The sequence below is a fragment of the Pelophylax lessonae genome (genome assembly GCF_965119305.1).
Source record: "Pelophylax lessonae genome assembly, chromosome: 8".
Taxonomy (NCBI): Eukaryota; Metazoa; Chordata; class Amphibia; order Anura; family Ranidae; genus Pelophylax; species Pelophylax lessonae.
Genome location: NC_138775.1, coordinates 265,029,786 through 265,056,076, shown reverse-complemented (window position 1 = coordinate 265,056,076; position 26,291 = coordinate 265,029,786). Strand labels below are relative to the sequence as shown.

Sequence of the window (26,291 nt, the reverse complement as noted above, 5' to 3'; positions counted from 1 at the left end):
TATTGTGTGATATAAAAAATTTGAACTATCGCTATTTTATTCTCTAGGGTGTCTGCTTTCATAAAATATATCAGGTTTGGGGGGGGGGGGGGGTTTGTAATGGTCAAACCTAAAATTATTTTTTTAAGCATTTTTTCATGGGCGCACGCAAATTTAAGGTTAGCCATGTTGGGTATCCATTTACTCGGTGCAACCTCATCTTGTATATTTTACCAAAAAAGTGGGTAATTGATTGCATTTGTGTGCCCTAAAATTGAATGTTTTGGGGGGAGGGGGGTTGTAATCTACAGACCTAAAATTATTTTTTAAGCATGTGTGCAAAAAATGGAAAAATGGCTCTGGCAGCGAAAGGGTAGACCCTGTGTTGAACATCTCTATAATGGAACAGAAGAATCCAGGAGAACTCAGGGCAAACTGCCTGGTCTCAACATTGAGATTGCATTGAGCAAGGCTGCCCAGCACCGACAAGTGCTGCTGAAATCTTTGTAAATTCTTGTTGTACACACGAAGACCAAATACATTCTAGGCCATGACTTCCACCCATGATGAGGACTCTCCATTCAAGTTCCTGGCAAATGCCACTTCCAACATCCAAGGTCTGCAGGTAATTGTCTCCTGCCTGGGACTGGGGTGAGGTCAAACTTTCACCCCTGAGGTCAGCATGTTTCCGACTAGACAGCCGGGAGCGATTATCAGGACAGGTTGTGTGTAATGAGAGGCTGGAGAGTCGCCCACCAGACACAACACTAAACAGCGGCAGCACCTGAAGCCCCCATACACCAATTGAACACAGAGAGACCCTCAGGAGACCCTTCAATCCACCTGTATCTGGACAAGTTTATTTATTGTGTCTTTATTATACCAGCGTCTGCACAGTCTCATGGACACCATCGCCCAATCCCATACACTGCAATAAGAATGAGGGGACCATTCCAAAAGGTTACCCAGACGTCATTTCATTTTCTCAAACATTTTGTGCCTGAATAATACCTTAAAGTAGAGCTAAAGGCAAAACTTTTTTCGATAGAGTAATGGAGGGTTATTATTTTTTTATTTTCCCTTGTGTGTTCCATTGGGGGAAATTTCTCTTCATTTCCTGCCCCATAGCCAAAACTGGAAATACTTTCAGGCTAGATTCACATTCATGCATTTTTTAGTGCGTTTACAGATCCATAGAAACGCACTACAATCCATTCAAAGTGGTTGTACACCTCAGACATGAAATATGAACAAAGCATTTCCCTCTATAGCAGTGGTCTTCAAACTGAGGCCCTTTGCATGCTTTCATTCGGCCCTTGAGGCAATATTACCCCCCCCCCCATAGTTCCTGCCACTGATACCAATGATAGAGCATTATTCCTCCCACTGACATCAATGATGAAACAATATTACTTATACTAGCAATAAGACACTATTTCTCCCACTGACACCAATGATGGGGCACTATTCTTCCCACTGACACCAATAATGAGGCACTATTCCTCCCACTGACACCAATGATGGGCAACTATTCCTCCCACTGTTCCTTCCACTGACACCAATGATGGGGCACTATTCTTCCCACTGACACCAATAATGAGGCACTATTCCTCCCACTGACACACCAATGATGGGCAACTATTCCTCCCACTGTTCCTTCCACTGACACCAATGATGGGGCACTATTCCTCCCACTGACACCAATGATGGGGCACTATTCTTCCCACTGACACCAATAATGGGGCACTATTCCTCCCACTGACACCAATGATGGGCAACTATTCCTCCCACTGTTCCTTCCACTGACACCAATGATGGGGCACTATTCCTCCCATTGACACCAATGATGGGCAACTATTCCTCCCACTGTTCCTTCCACTGACACCAATAATGGGGCACTATTCCTCCCACTGACACCAATGATGGGCAACTATGCCTCCCACTGTTCCTTCCACTGACACCAATAATGGGGCACTATTCCTCCCACTGACACCAATGATGGGCAACTATTCCTCCCACTGTTCCTTCCACTGACACCAATGATGGGGCACTATTCCTCCCATTGACACCAATGATGGGGCACTATTCCTCCCACTGACACCAATAATGGGGCACTATTTCTTCCACTGACACCAATGATGGAACAATTTTACTTATGCCAACAATAGTACACTATTTCTCCCACTGACACCAATGATGGGGCACTATTTCTCCCACTGACACCAATGATAGGGCACTATTCCTTCCACTGACACCAATGATGGGGCATTATTTCTCCCACTAACACCAATGATGGGGCACTATTCCTCCCACTGACACCAATGATGGGGCACTATTCCTCCCACTGATACTAACGATGGGGCACTATTCCTCCCACTGACACCAATGATGGGGCACTATTCCTCCCACTAATACCAATGATGGGGCACTATTTCTCCCACTGATACTAACGATGGGGCACTATTTCTCCCACTGATACTAACGATGGGGCACTATTCCTCCCACTAATACCAATGATGAGGCACGGTTAACTCCCACTAACAACAGGACAATTTCTTCCCTGCTGGCCACAGTCTGTCTCCCCCCCCCCCCCCTAAATTTTGAAGGACAGTAAACTGACTATTTTTTCATAAAGTTTGGAGACCCTTGCTCTATAGCGTGTACTTGTCTCAATCCAGAGCACTAATGCCTCGTTTCCACTGAGCGGATCGGTTCGGATCGGTTCGGTACGGTACGCTAATTTGAGTGTTTCCATTATGAAAGTGGCCCATACAACCGAACCAAACCGCACCATTCCTGGTCCTGCTTCAGATGTAGGGCCATAGGTACGGTACGGTTAGGGCGGAGCTACTGGTGTCACACGATAGATTCCACTGATTGGCGGACAGGAAACCATCAATGCTCACGTCAAATGAAAGAGCAAAATAAACACCTCATTTGGTGTAAACCCCGCATGGTCCCTGGTGGCCCCACTTGCAGTGGAAATGCTCACCTGAATAGACCGGACCATTCTAACCCTTCCAAACTGTACCGACCCGAACCGTTCCGCTCAATGGAAACGAGGCATAAGTGTCATTTCTACCTGCTGCTTCATTCCTCTGCGATCAACATTTATCACTTCTGAAAAGTTTTCCTGACGCCAAGAGAAAAATGGTGACATGGGAGGAAGCTCCAGCAGATTGACAACCTCAGCTCTGTTGCTGTGTGAAGGAGGTGTGTCCCTTTCCTCCAATCAGCTCTCAGAGCTCTCCTTACTGAGCTCTGCATAGTGTAACTTCCGCTCTCCGCCCCCTTTTTCTGGCAGCTCAGGCAAGCTTTACAAATTCTGTTCTTTGAATGGATGTGGAGAAGAGAATCCTGCAAATAAACAGATACAACTTAAGTAGGAGGATTTGTTTGATGTCTGTGAAGGCAGTCACTTTAACCACTTTAACCACCTGGATCCCGTTTGCACCTACAGTGTGCAGTTTCCAGCAATGCTTTTTTTGGGTGGGCTTTTTTTTTTTTTTTCTTTTATTTTACATGCAGCATGGCGTGTTGTTGGCTCCATAGACTTCAATTGAATTGCATTAAAAAGTCATGAAAACCACATATGCATGCGTTTTGGTGCATTTTGGAGCATTTTCCTGCAGGACAACCAAACCCCTCCTAGTAGCAACATTAACATTTCCCCAAAAAAACGCAAAATGTATTAAAACGCATCAAAAACATGCAAAAAAAAAAACACACATGCATAAATGTAAACCTAGGCTCAAAGTGAGGGAGTCCCTGGTTGTCACCAGAACTACTGTCACTACTGGAAGATTTCCCTTCTATATCTGTCCTGGTGACCACCCCATGTTAAGGATTTGCTTTCACTCTCAGTGATAACAGAAAACTGAACACAGAGAGAGCGAGAGAGAAATTCTCCCTAATGGGGGTACAGACAGCAACACAAACCCAACAGGGGTTCTAACACTTTTATTTTGGACACAGTAGGGAAGGGTAAGAACACTCTGCAAAGTTTTTATTGCTGTCTGTGTCTCTACTAGGTAGATTCACCCTTTCAGTGGGGGAGATTTACTAAAACTGGAGGTGCAAAATCTGGTGCAGCTGTGCATAGAATCCAGGTTTTATTGCCAAAGCTTAATTGAACAAACTGAAGCTAGAAGCTGATTGGCTACCATGCACAGCTGCACCAAATTCCTAGTGCTCCAGTTTAATTAATCTCCCATGTGTCACAGTGATTATTATCATTAAAGTGGTTCTAAAGGCCGAATGTTTTTTACCTTCATGCATTCTATGCATGAAAGTAAAAAACCTTCTGTGTGCAGCCCCCCCCCCCCCCCCGATACCTTTTTACTTACCTGAGCTCCTCCCTCTTAAATTCAGCCATGTGCACGAGAGCATCAGCTCTCCGGAGACTCTCCCTCCTCATTGGCTGAGACATTGGCTCCTGCTGCTGTCAATCACAGCCGGACAGCCAATGAGGAGTGTGGGCGGGTCGAGCCACAGTTCTGTGTCTGAATGGACACACAGAGCAGTGGCTCGGTAGCACGTCTGCTTGGATGCCTTCCTTGCAAGCTGCTTGTTCTGGGGACAGCTGACAGAAGGAAGGGGCCAGGAGCGCTGGTAGGGGACATCAGAAGAAGAGGAGGACAGGGGCTGCTCTGTGCAAAACCATTACACAGAGCAGGTATGTATAATATGTTTGTTATTTAAAAAAAAGGGTCTGAAAGTGATAGGAAAGCCAAAGTTTTAAAACCCCAAATTTCTTATAAAGTGGACATTTCTCTGTTCTGATTTCATATGAATAGCTTCATTTATTAACCACTTTACCGCTGAGTACCGTAGTACTACTGCGGCAAAGTGGCTCATTATCGTCTGACGACGTAGTACTACGTCGTCAGACACTCCCCTTGTGGGCGGCGTGCGTTCGCCGCCGGAGGCTCGCTCCCGCTGTTTTCAGTCACAGCGGGAGTCGGGCCAGGGGAGGAGCAGCGGTGATCGCCTCTGCTCTTCCCCGATCATCAGGGATCTAGTGTGGAGATCCGCCCGCTTGTGTAAACACAAGCGGGCGGATCTCCTAAGTGACAGGCAGGGTCAGATTGCAGGGTTCAGCATAGCTGAACCCTGGATCTGTCCTTGTGTCACACAGTCACCTCCCCCCCCCCCACACGTCAGTAAGCACCAGGCATACATTAACCCCTCCCTCTCCAATAAAATTAACCCCTTCCCTGCCAGTGTCATTTTTACAGTAACAGTGCATATGTATAGCACTGATTACTGCAGTAATGTCACTGGTACCCCCAAAAGTGTCAAAAATGTCAGTCAAGGGTCCGATCTGTCTGCCGCAATGTCGCAGTCCCGCAAAAAAAAAAAAAAAAAATCGCAGATCACCGCCATTACGCGTTAAAAAAAAAAAAAACACCAAAAATTACAGAAATCTTTCCCTTTTGTTAGTAAACGCAATAACTTTTGCGCAAACCAATCAAAATACGCTTATTGTGAATTTTTTTACCAAACATAGGTAGCAGAAAACAAATTGGCCAAAAATTTTAAAAAAAAATTTTGATTTTTACATTTTTTTGGGGGGAATTTCATATAAAAAAATTTTGAAAAATATTGTTGTTTTTTCAAAATTTACGCTCTTTTTTTGTTTATAGCGCAAAAAGTAAATATCGCACAGGTGATCAAATACCACCAAAAGAAAGCTCTGTTTGTGGGAAAAAAAGGACGTAAATTTCGTTTGGGTACAGCGTCACACGACTGCGCAATTGTCAGTTAAAGTCGCACAGTGCCAAATCGCGAAAAGTGGCCCAGGCGTAAGACAGCAAAATCCTCCGGTGGTAAAGTGGTTAATCCCTAAATCCAAATCTTTTACTATTATAATTTATCCATGTAGACCCATTTCCTATCATTTTAAAATGCTTTCATTTTGGATAAGGGAGGGTTATAACCCCTGTCAGATTTTCGTTGCCATCTGTGTCCCATTGGGGAGATTTTCCTTCACTTGCTGTCCAATATCCAAACAAGAAGTGAAAGAAAATCCCTGCAAATCAAGGGAATTCCTAGGGGACCCCCAGCTCACCAGAACTAGTGTCCCTATTGGAAGATTCCCCATCTATTACTTTTCTAGGGACAACCCACCACTCACAGGAGTTCTATTCCCTCTCCACTCTATCCAAAACTAACAAAAAAAAAAAAAGCTTTGCCTTTAGTTATACTTTAAATGTAACAATAAAAGACTTGTATTTATGGATTCATTAAGGCTGCATTCACATGTCAGCGTATGATCGCGGGCAGAACCGCCGCGGTTCCGCCCGCGATTCGGAGATTTATTGCAAATCGCGGGACGCCTAGCGTTGCCCGTTGATTTGCAATAGCCCCCCAAACGCCGAGCGATGTTGCCGCGATTTACGCCCGCCGAATCGCGGCAACATCGCGCAAACAAAATCGCGGGACGCAATACGCTCCAAAGAAGCTTTTGTACTTTTTTGGAGCGTATTGCGTCCCGCGATTTTGTTTGCGCGATGTTGCCGCGATTCGGCGGGCGTAAATCGCGGCAACATCGCTCGGCGTTTGGGGGGCTATTGCAAATCAACGGGCAACGCTAGGCGTCCCGCGATTTGCAATAAATCTCCGAATCGCGGGCGGAACCGCGGCGGTTCTGCCCGCGATCATACGCTGACATGTGAATGCAGCCTTAAGGCAAAACTTTTTTTTTCTTTTTCATTTTAGAGAGTAATGCTGGCCATACATGCACAGAATTTCGGCCGAAAATGGTAGTTTTTAGGAATTTTCGATCGTGTGCCCGGCTAATGTCGATGGATCCATAGCGAAAACTTCTATTGTTTCTACAAAAGTTGTTACATGTATGGTAAAATTGAAACTAAAATAATATTCTGACTCTGCAGGTTACTGAACGATCATTATGATCATGAAAACGATTATGTAAAAGAGTTTATTCTGTAAGTTAGTGGCCAATTCGCTTTCGACCGACGAATAATCGGTCAGTCTGCAAAAGGCAGAAATTCTGTGCGTGTATGGCCAGTATAAGGGAGGGTTATAACCCCTGTCAGATTGTTTTTCGCCATCTGTGTCCCATTAGGGAGATTTCCGTTCACTTCCTGTCCCATAGCCAAACAGGAAGTGAGGAAAATCCCTGCAAATCAAGGGAATTCCTTGGGGACCCCCCAGATCACCAGAACTCGTGTCCCCATAGGAAGATTTCCCCTCTATTACATTTTTTGGGGACAACCCAAAACTTGGGATTTGCTTTTACTTTCACTTTCAATGATAATGGTAAACAGGACAAATAGAGAGAGGAGGAATCTCCTAAACAAGGGCACAGACAGCAATAAAAACTGACAGGGGGGCCTAATTCCTCTCCACTCCATGCAAAACTAAAAAAAAAAAAAAAAAAAAAAAAAAAAAAAAATGTCTGCCTTTAGTTATACTTTAATCATTTATGGGCTATTTTAGGTTGCATATTACAATAGGAGTTCTTCCTGTCTTGGATAGATTGTTACATTATATTAGGAGTATACCGTTTTCCATAGTGTTGTGTAGAAATACAAAAATGTTAAAGTTGTCACCAGAACAGGAGGTGAGAGTCAACCTGCTAATGGGGACACTTCTTCTGGAATTCCCCTTACTTTGTACAGACTGTTGAGTCTATGGGAGAGAAAGTGAGGGCGAACCTCCCCAACTGCGCCCATACAGCAAAAAAAGAACAAATACACTGACAGGGGTTTTACGCCTTCCCTACTCTATCCTAAAATAATAATAAATAAAAAATGTTTGAGTTATATATATATATATATATATATATATATATATATATATATATATATATATATATATATACACATACACACACACACATGTTAAAGTACTAAACATTTTTAAATGATAGGAAATGGATGTTTGTAACAAAATAGTTGGTTTAAACATTTCACTGCTCAAAATATAATAATAGTAATATAATAGTAGTAATATATATACATATCTATATTAGTAATATAATAGTAGTAATATATATATATATATATATATATATATATATATATATATATATATAATTTATATATATATATATATATATATATATATATATATATATATATATATTAGTAATATAATAATTTATATATATATATTAGTAATATAATAATTTATATATATATATATATATATATATATATATATATATATATATATATATATATATATATATATATGATAATAACAGACACTACAAGGGGCCTATTTTTAAAGCAGTGAATGTGACACTCACTAAACATTTGGGCCCATTTACCCCAATGTGTCACGGTAACACATGTAACATTTTTTGTTGCATGCACTGCAGCACGCCGTGATGCACAATACTGTGTTGCATTAAAACAGTCCATCTGTTTTTCAGAGCGTTAAGGTGTGTTGGAAGCCCATTCATTTCAATGGACTGTCTGAATACACTAACATGCATTATAGTGATTGCAAACGATCACTTTGTAAAACAACCCATTCAGCTTAAAATATAAACAAAAAGGCAAAACATTTTTGTATAAATATAAAAAAAAAACCTTATAAATAACTTTTTTATAAGGGATTACATTCCCTCTGTTCCCAGCTGCATAAAAGCTGGGAAGAGGAGAAGCAGCAGTACAATGATCTTCCCAGTGAATGACTGAACAGCAGGGGGCGTGCAGGACAAGTCTGATCATTGGAGAAGAGTACATGGAGTTCCCAGCATAGCTACAGAACTGACCACGCTGTGCTCTCCTCCTTAGTGTGGTCAGTTTTTAATAGGAAGTCAGAAGGACTGGCAGGAACAGCAGGGATTTCACAGAAAGGAAGCAATACAAAGAGAACAGGAGACTTTCTGGACTACATGGTACAGCAGGCAGATATCAGGAATATGACGTGTTGGGGTAACAAACGCTTAAATGCAGTTCAGAGAGGTACTGGTGGTAAATCAATCATTGTCATATAAAAACACATATACCTGGAACATTCACCTCTAGTGAATGTTTGGTGAATGCCAGCTTTACTGAAGTATATGAAAACCCTACCAATGAACATTTTTTCATTGCTTTTTTTTAAACTGTTAAATATACCATTGAAACACTTTATTATATTGGTTCAATAGGTGCAATAAACTACCAGTTGATCCTGCTAGAAATCTTGAGAATGGATACACCCCTGTGTTCTACACCCCTGTGTTCTACACCCCTGTGTTCTACACCCCTTTGTTCTATACACCCCTGTGTTCTACACCCCAGTGTTCTACACACCCCTGTGTTCTACATCCCTGTGTTCTATATCCCTGTGTTCTACACCCCTGTGTTCTGTACCCGTGTTTTCTACACCCCCGTTTCCTACACCCCTGTGTCCTACACCCCTGTGTTCTGTACCCGTGTTTTCTACACCCCTGTGTCCTACACCCCTGTGTTCTACACCCCTGTGTCCTACACCCCTGTGTTCTACACCCCTGTGTTCTACACCCCTGTGTTCTGTACCCGTGTTTTCTACACCCCTGTGTCCTACACACTTGTGTCCTACACCCCAGTGTTCTACACCCCAGTGTTCTACACCCCAGTGTTCTATACCCCAGTGTTCTATACCCCAGTGTTCTATACCCCAGTGTTCTACAACCCTGTGTTCTGTATCGTGTGTTCTCTACCCCTGTGTTCTCTACCCCTGTGTTCTACAACCCTGTGTTCTATACACCCCTGGGTCCTACACCCCTGTGTTCTATATCCCTGTGTTCTATATCCCTGTGTTCTACACCCCTGTGTTCTGTACCCGTGTTTTCTACACACCTGTGTCCTACACACCTGTATCCTACACACCTGTGTCCTACACCCCTGTGTTCTACACCCCTGTGTTCTACACCCCTGTCTTCTCTACCCCTGTCTTCTCTACCCCTGTCTTCTCTACCCCTGTCTTCTCTACCCCTGTGTTCTATACCCGTGTGTTCTCTACCCGTGTGTTCTCTACCCCTGTGTTCTCTACCCCTGTGTTCTCTACCCCTGTGTTCTCTACCCCTGTGTTCTACAACCCTGTGTTCTACACTCCTGTGTTCTATACACCCCTGTGTCCTACACCCCTGGGTCCTACACCCCTGTGTTCTGTACCCTTGTGTTCTACATCCCTGTGTTCTATATCCCTGTGTTCTACACCCCTGTGTTCTGTACCCGTGTTTTCTACACACCTGTGTCCTACACCCCTGTGTCCTACACCCCTGTGTTCTACACCCCTGTGTTCTATACCCCTGTGTTCTATACCCCTGTCTTCTCTACCCCTGTCTTCTCTACCCCTGTCTTCTCTACCCCTGTCTTCTCTACCCCTGTCTTCTCTACCCCTGTCTTCTCTACCCCTGTCTTCTACAACCCTGTGTTCTGTACCCCTGTGTTCTGTACCCCTGTGTTCTCTACCCCTGTGTTCTTTACCCCTTTGTTCTCTACCCCTGTGTTCTCTACCCCTGTGTCCTACACCCCTGTGTTCTACATCCCTGTGTTCTACATCCCTGTGTCCTACACCCCTGTGTTCTACATCCCTGTGTTCTACACCCCTGTGTTCTGTACCCGTGTTTTCTACACCCCTGTGTCCTACACACTTGTGTTCTACACCCCTGTGTTCTACACCCCTGTGTCCTACACCCCTGTGTTCTACACCCCTGTGTTCTACACCCCTGTGTTCTACACCCCTGTGTTCTGTACCCGTGTTTTCTACACCCCTGTGTCCTACACCCCTGTGTTCTACACCCCTGTGTCCTACACCCCTGTGTCCTACACCCCTGTGTTCTACACCCCTGTGTCCTACACCCCAGTGTTCTATACCCCTGTCTTCTACACCCCTGTGTTCTACACCCCAGTGTTCTATATCCCTGTGTTCTACACCAGTGTTCCACACCCCAGTGTTCTATACCCCTGTGTTCTACACCCCTGTGTTCTACACCCCTGTGTTCTGTACCCCTGTGTTCTGTACCCGTGTGTTCTATACCCTTGTGTTCTCTACCCCTGTGTTCTCTACCCCTGTGTTCTACACTCCTGTGTTCTATACACCCCTGTGTTCTACACCCCTGTGTTCTACACCCCTGTGTTCTATACCCCTGCTTACTGTTATGAGTTAGCCTTGTCCCCACCAATATCTGCAATATACATACCCCCCCTTCCCCCCCTTATTGTATGGACTATATAAGAGGGGTAGGTGTTCTGCAGTCCTGCCATAGCATAACAATGGTGCTCCTCCAAAAAGGACACAGTACAGTGAGTGAGCGTTGTCACCCTTGGCTAGGAAGTGTAATATTGGAAAGATCAACAAGGTATAAAAAAAATAAAAGGAATTCAGCCACCGCATTAAGGCTCCATTCACACCTGAGCATATCATTTTCAGGCGTTTTTTGCAGGTGTTTGGACGCAGGAATTGACATCTAACAAAAACCCCTGTTATCTGCCAAAAAAAAGAAGTTCATGTACTTTTTTGAGCTTCCAGCGTTTTGCTTCAGGCGACAAAACGCTCAGATGTGAACAGGGGCCATTGAAATGAATGGGATTTTGCTTGTTGGGCGTTTTGAGACTTCAGAGATGAGCGTTTTACGAGCTGAAAAATACTCAGGTGTGAACAGGGCCTTAGGGACTAGTAAATTGTCATAGATTAGATAAGATTAGATTAGACTAGGAGAGATAGATAGATAGATAGATAGATAGATAGATAGATAGATAGATAGATAGATAGATAGATAGATAGATAGATAGATAGATAGATAGATAGATAGATAGATAGATAGATAGATAGATAGATAGATAGATAGATAGATAGATAGATAGATAGATAGATAGATAGATAGATAGATAGATAGATAGATAGATAGATAGATAGATAGATAAACCAACTTTTAAAAAAAAAAAAAAAAAATGCAGAGTAAGTGCCGGTTCACACTTCCGCATTTGCGGAGATCGCATGTAATTCGGAGCGCACTGCTTCTTCATTACATGCGATCTCATGTGCGGATGCGAGTTCAGCCATACACTTTGTATTTCTGAATTCGCACTGTATCCGCACCAAACACGCACATGAGGCTTTTTTTGAGCCGCAGTAGAATCGGATCGCATAGTGGTTCACACTTGTGCGATCGGATTCTGTGCGTACTTGCAGATCGCACTACGATATGCGATTGCAACTAGGGGTGTCGTTAAAGCGGAGTTCCACCCAAAAGTGGAACTTCCGCTTTAGGGAGTCCTGACCCCCTGACATGCCACATTTGGCATGTCATTTTTTGGGGGGGGAGCGGGTACCTAGTTTTGACAGGTACCCGCTCCCACTTCCGCTCCGAGCGCCGCGGCGCCCTAAACGGAAGTTCTCCTCTCCCCCTCCCTCCCTGCAATCTTCTGGGACACGTCAGAGGTCCCAGAAGATTGCCGGCCAATCACGGCGCGCAGCGCGACTCGCGCATGCGCAGTGGGTACCGGGCTGTGAAGCCGCAAACTGTAACAGCCGGGTGCCCACAGCAGTGATGCCGGCGCCGAGGGAGAGGATCGAGGCTTCCGGCGGCCGCATCGCTGGACCGTTGGACAGGTGAGTGAAATGGCTGGAACTCCGCTTTAACTTTTAATTGACACCCCCTGCATATCGCATATGGCAGTGTGAACTGCCAAATGTGCGGATGCGATGCGGGAACACGCTGCATATTCGCAGCCTTCCCGCATCGCAGAAGTGTGAACCGGCACTTACACTTCATAAAATAATCTTGTGTTGATAGTAAATCAATTTACACCTCTGGCCATAAATATTGCCTGGGAGACACTAGACAGAGTTAACAAGGCTGCATATTCCAAATATTCCTGCCTATTCTACTTCTCTCCCGGAGAGGGTCAAGGCAAGTCACGCTGAGCTCAATAAACAAATTACCAAAACTATATTTCTGCTACAAAGTCAATGAGCCACTAAGCAAAAATATACAAACACCGCTCTCTTCTTGTGTTGTGTATTATAGGGATTTAAGCGGTGCCTAATGGTGTATAACCCTTTGTATATTTAAATGTATGGCTTCAGGTAGTACAATCATTTCAGATTGATGCAGTTTGTCCAGTATAATCCTTTTATATATTTTTAGTTTGCAATCTGGGAATCTTACGAACGCGGTGAAGTGCGGGCTGAAGTGTAGGAGTCATCTCATGGTAAAGAGATGCTATATAGAAAACACATAATTTAGTTCTAAACTGGTTTCTGAAAAATAAATTAAGTTTGTGGGTTCAAAAGCTTTAGGCAATTAAGACTTAAATATAAACCAAGAGAGTATAGATCAGGGACTTGGAATATTAGGCCCCTTTCACACTAGTGCGACTTGTCCCGCGATTTTGGACCGCAAAAATAGCATGACAAGTCGTTTTCCATTATTTTCAATGATCCCCATTCATATCAGTGCGTTTTGAAGTCGCACCGACTTCAAAGTAGTTCCTGCACTACTTTGGCACGATTTTAATGCGTTTTGAGGTATATAGCCCTGAGCCATTGCTCAAATTTGCGTCAAAATTGAGGCAAAGTCGCGACAAAATCGTGGTAAAATCAGGTCGCATAAGTGGGAAAGGGGCATTAAATAAAAAAAAAAAATAAAAACTCATAAAATAAGAAATCTTACCTAAAACAGTAGAGCCTCATTTTACCTCCAGTGGCAGTGCAAAAGAGCAAAAGGATGCACAACAAAATTATTATTTTTTTTGTTAAATACAACAATTTTACATTTTAAATGATATATAGTACACACATACACACAACAAAAATTTTTAAAATTATACAAAAATCTATCACATGAATATCAATCTGTTTGTGTGTATATTATATACATAGAGTGCATATAGTGTATATGGATCCAATGCGTTTTAGGACACAGGTGTCATTGGTATTAATGATCAGTTGACTAGGGCACACTAGAATCATATCAGCATACATTTGGGGGAATTCATGCATTTTCATGCATTTTTACTTGCATCATTAACAATTAAGCACTGAAGATGGTTCACACTGACATCTGAGAAACGGCTGCATGTGTCAATGTAAAGTTAACCACTTGCCGGCTGCTCACAGTATATTTACTGCGGCAGTCAGCCCCTCACAGGCAAAGCAACATAGGTCTACGTCGCTAGCCTGTGAGGCTCTGGGGAGCGAGCGCGTGCCGCCGAATGCTCCCGCTCGGTCACGGACCCCCCCGCGTGTGTGCCCGCCGGGCACTCACGATCATCCGTGACAGCGGGAGAAAGGCAGGCGGCTGATGTAAACAAGCCGCCTGTCATTCTCCCCTGTGTAGAAACAATGATCATACGGTTCTACTATGTAGGACCGTTGATCACTGTTCCTACACCTCAAGCCACAGCCAATCACAGTTAGAAACACGCCCCTAGGGACACACACAACCCCTCCCTCTCAAAAAAAGTTAACCCCTTCACTGCCAGTGTAATTTTACAGTAACAGTGCATATGTATAGCACTGATTACTGTAGTAATGTCACTGGTAACCCCAAAAGTGTCAAAAATGTCAGTCAAGGGTCCGATCTGTCCGCCGCAATGTCGCAGTCCCGCAAAAAAAAAAAAAAATAATCGCAGATCGCTGCCATTACTCGTTAAAAAAAAAAAAAAAAGACAAAAATCTTTCCCTTAGTTAGTAAACGCAATAACTTTTGCGCAAACCAATCAAAATACACTTTTTGCGATCTTTTTTTTACCAAAAATATGTAGCAGAAAACAAATTGGCCTAAAATGTTAAAAAATTTAGATTTTTACATTTTTTTTGGGGAATTTCATATAAAAAAATTTGAAAAATATTGTTATTTTTGCAAAATTGACGCTTTTTTTTTTGTTTATAGCGCATGATCAAAAAATCGCACAGGTGATCAAATACCACCAAAAGAAAGCTCTGTTTGTGGGAAAAAAAGGACGTCAAATTCGTTTAGGTACAGCGTCGCACGACCGCGCAATTGTCCGTTAAAGTCATGCAGTGCCGAATCGCAAGATATGCCCTGGTCAGGAAGGGGGTAAAATCTTCCGGGGCTTAAGTGGTTAATGACACCCCCAGATCAGTTTGCCGATCACAATGCGATATGTGAAATGGTACAGGAATCGGATCGCATGGGTGTTTTCCAGATTCCAGTGCAGACTTAAAAAAAGGGTCCTGTACCATTTTTGGTCTAAATGTGATGCAAATTCAGCCATACAAACTGTATGCCTGAATTTGCATCGCACAGACATCGCACATGATCTGCAGAGCAACGCGGTGCGAATCACATGCGATGTCTGTGAACCCAGCCTGAATTATAATAAAGTCACTGAGAGTGTCGTCATGCTGAATATAGATCTGCAGTGTTCAACCATAGGGAAGAAACTCCAAGCAGGCTGCTCTCTGCAAAAGGATCTGAACTACCTAAAATGTTGATTTTCAAACTTCCACACTTGTGAGACTTAAAAGTCGTGTAATTTTACCGCAATTTTGACTGGACTTGAAGCAATGCCTGTGTAATCTTGAGGTCTATAGACCTCAAAACGCATCGAAGTCGGGGCCAAGGTAGCGCAGGGAGTACTTTGAAGTCTTTGCCACTTGAAGTCGCACAGATATGAATGGTACTCATTGGAAATCCCGGGGTACGACTTGTCATGTCACTTTGCAGTCCCAAGTCGCACAAGCGTGAAAGGGGCCTTTAGGATTTTATGGAGCACAGTGGCTAAGTGTTTAGAACTTTCACACAGCCTCCGTTTTTCTCAGTGGGGGATCGATCCGCCGATCCTCCATTGAGCAGGAGGATGACAGCTGTGTCTCCGTGCTGTGTGCGGAGACACAGCTGTCAGGTCCCCATGCATCTCTATGGGGGAATTGGATGGGAATGGACCGTCTGTCCGTTCTCATCCGAACCGATCCGCTGGACGGGTGGAAAAAAGGGGTTTCCATCAGTCCAAATTTGACAGATGGGGTGTCAGCGGACATGTCTCCGCTGACATCCGATATCCCATAGAGATGCATGGGGTGTCCGTTCAGATCCGCCAAAAAAACTTACAGGCGGATCTAAACGGGCCACCTGTGTGAAAAGGGCCTTAGGGACCTTACCTTGTAAGCTCCTTGAGGCCCTGTTCACACCTGAGCATTTTTCAGCTCATAAAACGCTCATCTCTGAAGTCTCAAAACGCCCAATAAGCAAAATCCTATTCATTTCAATGGCCCCTGTTCACATATGAGCGTTTTGTCGCCGAAGCTCAAAAAGTCAGTGAGTTTATTTTTTGGCAGAATACAAGAGTTTTCGTTAGATGTCAATGCCTACCTTCAAACACCTGCAAAAAACGCCTGAAAATGATACGCTCAGCTGTGAATGGAGCCTGAGGGCAGGGACTGATGTATATGTAAAGTGCTGCATAAATTGGTGCTATATATGTAACTGTAATAAATAAATCCCTTAGGCCAGCCATAGAGGAGTCGAAAACTGAACGTTTTGTCGATTGAAAATGGTGTATATGATCGTGCCATCATTTGTTTCATTTTTCTAAAAATAAATTAAAAAATAAATAAATCCAGCATGTTGGATCAGCCACTTTCCATTGAGGCACAAATATCACGTGTTGCAGTTGGCACACTAATGATGCGAAAAAATAACAACCAAGAATTTTCGCTCGATTTTCGACTCATCTATGGCCCGCTTTAGTCAGGCTTTATACATTCCTGGAAATGGCATACCAATACACAGCATTACAAGGAGGAGCAATACTACAGCCTAACAAAGAATGCAATCTTTCTGCATTAATTATTGGCTAATAGTGTTTAATACTCCACTACTGCTATGGCAGAAAACAATTAGGGAAATTTTATGGTGCTTTTTGACAATGCTTAAAACGAAAAACAGAATATTCCAGGGACAGAACTCCAAATCCTGAACAGACAGGAGAAGTCAGCAGCTGGACACACAATTATGGAAGATTTCTATTTTTCCTGCTGAATTTGCTGTCAGTGATCTCTATAGGCAAATACTGGAGATTATTACACAGAACACATCTATAGAGGGTCACAGCCTGGCCAATCACAGTGCTGGAATAGTCATGGTTGGAAAGTGACACTCTTCTTTTTAAACTCTTCTCAGAACATTCTAATAGAACCTTCCACCCCATTTATTCCCTACAGTCAGCTCTTCTGTGAATGACTTTTACAGAACTCAACTTCATTTATGTGTTACCCTATACAATGACACTGGATATCAGGATAATGTATTGTATTATCAGGTAATTGTTTATATATGTTTGTATGTGAGATAGATAGATAGATAGATAGATAGATAGATAGATAGATAGATAGATAGATAGATAGATAGATAGATAGATAGATAGATAGATAGATAGATAGATAGATAGATAGATAGATAGATAGATAGATAGATAGATAGATAGATAGATAGATAGATAGATAGATAGATAGATAGATAGATAGATAGATAGATAGATAGATAGATAGATAGATAGATAGATAGATAGATAGATAGATAGATAGATAGATAGATAGATAGATAGATAGATAGATAGATAGATAGATAATCAAGTACACTTCCCTAGAGAGGGATAATGCACATTTCTATAGGGGGAGAACATACACATTTTTATAGAGGGATAGCCATGTCTATAATAGAAGAATAATGTACAAATATCCAAAGAGGGATCATAAAAATGATCATACAGATGTCTATAGAAAGATCATGTATACATTTCTATAGAGGAATGATACACATTTCTAGAGAGGGATCATGTACATATTTCTTTACTGGTATCAAACATATTTCCATAGAAGGATAATATACACAAATCTATAGAGGGATCATGTACACATTTTTATAGAGGGATACACATTTCTATAAAATAATAATGTACACATAACTAAAGGGGGATCATGTACATATTTCTATAAAATAATCATACACATTTCTATAGAAGGATCATGTACATGTTTCTATAGAGGGATCAAACATATATACATTTAGTTGGTTCATACATATTTCTATAGAGGGATTACCTACATATTTCTATAGAAGGATCATGTACACATTTTTATAGAAAAATGATGTACACATATCTAAAGAGGGATCATGTACATCTTTCTATAAAATAATCATACACACTTCTATAGAGGGATCATACACATTTCTATAGAGGGATCAAACATACATACATTATATATATATATATATATATATATATATATATATATATATATATATATATATATATATATATATATATATATATATATATATATATACACATATACACACACACACACACACATTATATACATACATACATATATATATATACATACACACACACACACACATATTATATATATATATATATATATATATATATATATATATATATATAATTTATTGAGTTGGTTCATACACATTTCTATAGGGGGGATAATGTACACACATCTAAAAGAGGAATCATGTACATATTTCTATAAAATATACATTTCTATAGAGGGATCATGTACACATTTTTATAGAGGGATCATGTACATATTTTTTATAGAAGGATAATGCACATATATCTAAAGAGGGGTCGTGTACATATTTCTATAGAAGGATAATGTACATATATCTAAAGAGGGATCGTGTACATCTTTCTATAAAATGATCATACACACACATATATATAGAAAGATCATGTATACATTTCTATAGAGGGACACATTTCTAGAGAAGAGTCGTGTACATATTTCTTTACTGGGATCAAACACATTTCCATAGAAGGATAATATACACAAATCTAAAGAGGGATCATGTACATCTTTCTATATAATAATTATACATATTTCTATAGAAGGATCATGTACACGTTTCTATAGAGGGATCGTGCATTTCTAAAGAGGGATCATATACATGTTTCTACTAGGGATTATACACATTTCTCTAGAAGGATAATATACACTTATCTAAAGAAGGATGTACGGGTTCTTGTACACATTTTTTATCGAGGGATACAAACACATATCTTTAGTTGGATCATACACATTTCTATAGGAGGACAATGTTTCACAAATCTAGAGAGGAATCATGTACATCTTTCTATAAAAGGATCATATACATTTTAATAGAAGGATCATACACATTTCTATAGAGGGATCGTGCACATATTCTATAGAAGGATCATGTACATGTTTCTACAGAGGCATCATAGTAATTTCTATAGAAGGATACCATAAACTTATCTAAAGAAGGGTTATGTACATATTTTTGTATATAGGGATTATACACATTTCTGTAGAGGGATGTATATGGGATGTAGCGGTTGTCTGGTTTGTCCTCAGGAAGCCCCGGGACGGACATGACACAGAATGCAGCTATAGAATCCTCCCGACTGCCCGGCTCTCCGCTCATCTCCCCGGGGTGCGGGCTGGGGGGGGTCCCGGAACATCTAAAGGGGAACATTTTCCGAATCCACAATGATTGACAATAATCTTTCCGGTGTGATCGGGCTGTGTGCAGGACGGAGGGATCGGTCTGGCCGGGATTATCACGGAGTACCGGATCGATATATTCCAGGAGCACACAGTTCCCAATCTTATACACCGCTGGCTGCATAGAACAATATTATATATATAAAATAAATGACAGGATTGATATTATTGTTCGGGTAATCACCTATAGTGTGCGCATTAATGTGCGGCTTCTTTTGTCCCCCGTTTATATTTAAAGGCATGATAGGAGGATTTTTAATCCACTTCTACTCTTCTTTCTGTGAGATTATATATATATATATATATATATATATATATATATATATATATATATATATATATATATGCATAAAACATCCCATATCTTGCACTAAACTCTGCTACATTCATATTCCTGAATGCAGACAAAAATTGAAAATATAAAAGTACATGGTCAGTTATTTCGTTATTGTATGGATCTCCAGACCCATGGCTACCCACAGAACGTGTGCATTGTACCATGTGAGGATCCCCAAATAAATGTACAGATTATAATAAATAGACATATCTGAAAAAATAAGTCTTCTACACACGCAGACAGAGGTAGGAGCTGATATACAGATCTCTCTCACATATAGATGTAGATTTAAATACTGCGGTATACCATCTTAAAAATATATAGTATATTTTGTATAATGATGATGTATTTGCATGCACAACAATATATATTATAGAAAATAGCTATACATGTGAATGTACAATCAGATGGGCGAGAGCGGAATTATTACATTATTTGTACATAAATGTGCAATTATCATTGTCCTCCATATGAGCCTTAGCCCAGATTATAGGGAATTTCTGAACATTTTATAGGAAATAAATTGCTAGGGACAAATACATTTCTCGCTATATATAAGAACAGAATCTTCTTAGTGTATAAATAAGATAATAAAATGATGGCAGCATTACATGACCATCGCGATAGATGATTATTATGATCAATATCATATATATTAGGATAATATAAAGAGGTTAATTATTATTATTATTTCGATGCCGTCATCATACGTCCGATATAAGGTGTATATCTATTACCAGTAAGATACCTATGACAAACTGTATAATTATTCATGTAATTGTTCTAATTCCATTCTGTTATCAGATTATTGAGAAATCAGTTGGTATTCTATACTATTCACTAAGCGGCTGCTACCCCTGACCCCATCAGTCAGTTGTGTCCCCTATTGGGGGTCAATTGATATCTGGAGACCTAGTGGTCAGTTTTTAGCCCTAAGAACAGTTCAGTATCCTCGGTTTCTAGAGATCAGTTTCTGTCGCTTACAACCATACAGCATCAGTTATTACCCCTGGTATCCATACAGCATCAGTTATTACCCCTAGTATCCATAAAGTATCAGTTATTACCCCTAGTATCCATACAGTATCAGATATTACCCATAGTAATCATATAGCATCAGTTATTACCCCTGGTATCCATACAGCATCAGTTATTACCCCTAGTATCCATAAAGTATCAGTTATTACCCCTAGTATCCATACAGTATCAGTTACTACCCATAGTAATCAGACAGCATCAGTTATTACCCCTAGTATCCATACAGCATTAGTTATAAAACCCCTAGTAATCATACAGTATCAGTTATTGCCCTAGTAATCATACAGTATCAGTTATTGCCCTAGTAATCATACAGCATCAGTTATTGCCCTAGTAATCATACAGCATCAGTTATTGCCCCAGTAATCATACAGCATCAGTTATTTCCCCCAGTAATCATACAGCATCAGTTATTTCCCCCAGTAATCATACAGCATCAGTTATTGCCCCTAGTAATCATACAGCATCAGTTATTACCCCTAGTATCCATACAGCATCAGTTATTTCCCCCAGTAATCATACAGTATCAGTTACCCTTGGTAACTATACAGAATCAGTTATTACCCCTTATAATCATACAGCATCAGTTATTACCCCTAGTATCCATACAGCATCAGTTATTACCCCTAGTAACCATTCCTCGTCAGTTATTGCCCCTGGTAAACCATACAGCATCAGTTAGTGCCCATAGTAAACCATACAGCATCAGTTAGTGCCCCTAGTAAACCATACAACATTGGTTATTACCCCTAAAAATATTCAGGATAAGCTATTACCCCTAGAGAACATTCAGCATCAGCTGGTACCCCTAAAGACTATTCAGTTGTTACCCCTAGTGATCATTCTCATCAGTCATTGCCCCTAAAAAAAATTCAGCATCAGTTGTGGCCCCCAGTAACCATTCAGCATCAGTTGATGCCCCCAGTAACCATTCAGCATCAGTTCATGCCCCCAGTAACCATTTAGCATCAGTTGTTGCCCCCAGTAACCATTCAGCATCAGTTCATGCCCCCAGTAACCATTTAGCATCAGTTGCTACTTCAGCGACGTTGTTGCCCTTAGAGACCATTCAGCATAGATGTCACCCCAGTAATCATTCAACATCATTTTTTCCTCCAGCGACCATTGGGCATCAGCTGTAACCCATGAGACCCTTCAGCATCAGTTGTTACCCCTAGAGACCATTCAGTAGTCAGTCTTTGATCCACTGGCCATTCAGTAGTCAGCCCCCTTCTCTTGGACCATGGGGCAGGTAAATTGGTTGTAGGGTGTAAGTAGTCCCTCTTCCAGTCTCCTCTGGTCACTATAGTTCAGTATGACAGCACATAGCCTTCGATCTATAGAGATCACTAACCTCCTGGAGGGGATCTCACCACTCCCTGCCCTCCCCATGCCATGGCAGGGCTCTCTGGGCGCTGTGTGTGTATGGATCAGACTGCAGCAGACCCATACCGAACGATAATTATCCTTTGTCGGTAAAGAAGAGCAGATCCTTTGCCTGCAGCCATCAGACCCCTCTGCACACCAGTTCCAATTATTTGCCTTTTACTCCATGTCAGCCTGAGCGCTTAATGCTAATTAGCAACATACAGCTTGATTTCCAGCTAGTCTTCCCCCTCACACATGGATGGAGGACTCACATGTTGCTTTTTGTCCTAATGAGAAAATCCTTTTTTTTTAGTCAGGGTCTATGCAGTTTGCAAAGTGATAGCAGTCTATGAAGAGGACTATGGAGGGACTAATGGGGGGAGATACCAAGGAGGATAGGAAGACTCTGCATGCTGAACCCTGGATAGACAGGTAGGGTGACAGGGTCTCTTTAGTTGCCCTGTGGTTAACTTCCATTCTCTATAGCTAGCAACCAGTTCTCTAGGTGTTGGGCAACTACAAGTCCCAGCAGGCAGCACCAGCTAACTTAAAAATTATACTTGCCTTCCTTTTCATTGCTGATTCAATGCAGTTAGTACAGTTACTGACCAGATCAGACTTTCCGACTTGTTGCTGCATGCTTGTTCCAGGGCGGTGGCCCAAAATATTGAAAGCAGAGACAGCCAGGCAATGCTAAGACAAGGTCATCTAGAGCCCAGGGCAAACATGCCAAACTGCGCCCCCTCCCCCCAAGATGTATGGGCATTACATGTCAGCAAAAATACCCACTCCCAATATTGAGAACTAATCTGCATGTTTTCACCCCTAAGAGAAAAATCCCCCCTTCTCCCAATACATCTGCCCCCGCCCGCCCCCCCTGAAATCCCCACTCCCAGCACACATTTACCCCCCCCCCCTTCCACCAGAAATGCCTCCCCCTCCCTCAGCACACATCCTCTACCCTCTAAAATCCCCCCCCCCCCCATCCCCAAGTACACATCCTAATCCCCCTACCCCAAATTCCCTCTTCTAACCCCCCCCCCCCCTCGTAGCACAAACTTCCCCTCTTAGCACAAATATCCCCCAATCATTCCTACAAATCTCTCTCTCTCCCCCCCCCCCCCAACAAAAAAAAAAATCTCCCCTCCTAGTACAATTCCCCTACCACTTCTACCACATTACATCATCCCACACAAACTCCTTAAATCCCCCCTTCAACACAAATCCCCCCTATCACCACTCCCAGCAGACCCTCCCCAGATTTCCCCTCCTAGTACAAATCCCCTCCTGCTTCTACCATATTACATCATCCCTCACAAACTCCTCAAATCCCCCCCTTCCAACACAAATCCACCCCTAAATCACCACTCCCAGCACACCCACCCAAATTTCCCCTCCTGCTTCTACCATATTACATCATCCAGCACAAACTCCACAAATCCCCCCCCTAAATCACCACTCCCAGCACACCCACCCAAATTTCCCCTCCTGCTTCTACCATATTACATCATCCAGCACAAACTCCACAAATCCCCCCCCCCCCCTAAATCACCACTCCCAGCACATCCACCCAAATTTCCCCTCCTAGTACAATTTCCCTTCCGCTTCTACCACATTACATCTTCCAGCACAAACTCCTCAAATCCCCTCTTCCAACACAGTTTCCCTCCCCCCCCCCCTAAATCAGCAGTCCCAGCACATCCACCCACATTTCTCCCCCCCCAAAAACAACTCTAAACCCCTGCTGCCCCCCCAAATTACCACCACAAATCCCATCCCCACACCTCACATGATGCCACAGTGCCCAGGTCAGCTGTCCCTTCTGCCCACCCCTTGTCCGAACCCTGCAGCCAGAGCATCAGCAGTTTTAGTGTGGGGTAAGCAGTGACAGCCCCTTTATTCTTCCAGTACCGGTTCTCTTTAATGATAGGGGTAACAAGCTGCTAGAGACAGTTAAGGGTGTGCAAAGTATAGCACAGACCCATTTCCATTGGGGGCCATTCACACATATTGGTGCAGTAACGCACTTGTTTCTTATGCATTGTGGCATCCTATTTATTTAGAATGCCCTTAAAAAATAAATTAAAAAAAAAAAAAGCCAACAATCAGCAAGGCTGGCTTTACACCTTTGCACTGCGGTAGTGCACAATGCGTTAAAAACGCTGGTAATCTGCCAAAAAAGAAGTTCATGCACTTTTTGAGCGACGGGCGTTTTGCTTAAGGTGACAGAATGCTTAGATGTGAACAGGGGCCATTGAAATGTATGGGATTTGTCTTGTTGCGCGTTTTTTTAGAGCTTAGGCTTAGAGCAGAAAATCGCCCAAAAACGCCTAAAGGTCTATGGGGGCCAAAAACGCACAATTCTGCTCCTGTACTACAAGTTGTGCATATAAGCCTGCAATAAAAAACCTCTAAATCCCCTGGGTACACTCATACTAAGAGTAAAAGTAGGCTAAGCTGGTGGTAGGATGTGCAGACTGTATAAACATGCACACACATATTGCCCAGTTGCTCATGTTCATGTGGTGAAGGAATGCAGCCCCCAGTGCTGGCATATTCAGGGTAAAATGGCAACTGACCAAAAAATACAACCTACCTATCAGTTTGTTGCATGGTGTGTGGATTATTTTACTGCCTCAGGGCTTGTTCTCATGTGCTGCAGCCCTGTCTACTCTTTTGAAAAGTGATCTGTGGCTGATCGCTTTTCAGAGCACAGTTGACGGGCAATATCTTGCATTCTCACCGCCTGTTTATTGCGTGGTTCACACTGATGCAATGCGGGAAACGCACAGGGATCGCTGCATTTCCTGCATCACACTCGCTGGTGACAAAAGCTAACGACACCCCAAAAGCAGGTCACATAATGCAGTGCATAAAAGAAAAAGGAGGCGCAAACACCTAGTGCATTACCCGTGGTCACCTTAAATTTTTTTTTTTTCAATAAAATGCCAAAAACATACTCCCAGACAAGAAGAACTCTGATGAAGGGAGCTTGACACCCGAAACGCGTTAGCGGTCCTATCTCCAGGGACATGTTCCATTCCATGTGTGGTGGATTCTTGTAATGTGGATTTATTATTCTTCTTGTCTGTGAGTATGTTTTTGGCATTTTATTAAAACATTTTTTAAGGTGATGCACTTGGTGTTTGCGCCTCCTTTTTCTTTTCTTTTATGTACCCATGTTGGAGTTCCCTGCCTGAGGAGAGCAGCAGGCCGGTCATCCCCTTCGGAGTGAGCGCTTGGCTGAATTGTTTGTTCAGATAATGCAGTGCGTCTGCTAGAATCGGATCACATGGGTATGAACACCTATGCCATCTGACTTCAGTGCGCCAGAAAAAAAGGTGCTTGCACCTTTTCCATGCAGAGTAACATGGTAAAAGGTACACTACTACAAAACATGGGTACATGTGCATTGTGTATTGGCACTATTCATTTATAACGCCAACCCAATGCCCATATACAGTAAGGTAAGTAAACATGCACCTATGCTATAATGCACCGCTACAAACATAATGGAAAATTGTATCAAATACTTATTGTAGCTTTCCTCTCCTATCACCAGAGCTTTTTTTTCTCAGAGAAAAGGTGCAGGAACTCCCCCTTTTAAAGCTTCTTATCTCCGCTCCCATACCCACCTCCGGGCAACATCCCTTGGTTCTGCCCCCTACCCACCTCTGAGCAGCTTCCTATGGTTCCACCCCCTATCCACTTCCCAGTACCGCCCATTTTTAGAGAATATAGAACCAAGTAACATTTTATGGTGATAAGTCATTTGTATGGAATTTGTTAACAACAAGAAAAGTAGTAAAGTAGATCCCCCTGCAGCCAGCAGCAAATAGATCCTTTCAAACGAAAATAGATTTTTTTTTTCCAGCTAAAATGGATCCCAACAACAATAGACTCAGTAGCAACAACAGATTTCCCAGCATTAATAGACTCTCCAGCAGCCAACAACAATAGACCCCTTCCTCAACAATAGTTCCCCCACCAACAATAGATCTCCCCAACAATAATAGATTGCCACAAAAATAGATGCTCTCCAGCAACAATAGATCCCCCAACAGCCAGCAAGAACAGACCCCTCTCTCAACAGTAGATTTCT

At 42.2% G+C, this 26,291-nt stretch overlaps 1 protein-coding gene across 1 annotated transcript in view; it reads left to right on the top strand.

Moving 5' to 3' along the window:
• Positions 1-529: 529 nt before the first annotated feature.
• The window catches only part of LHX8 (LIM homeobox 8), a gene marked incomplete at its 5' end in the record, with an annotated part of 93,545 nt that continues 67,783 nt past the window's right edge, over positions 530-26,291 (top strand). The window contains one exon of the mRNA XM_082266362.1: positions 530-604. Coding sequence (XP_082122488.1) covers positions 530-604 — 75 coding nt within the window. The remainder of the gene's footprint in view (positions 605-26,291) is intronic.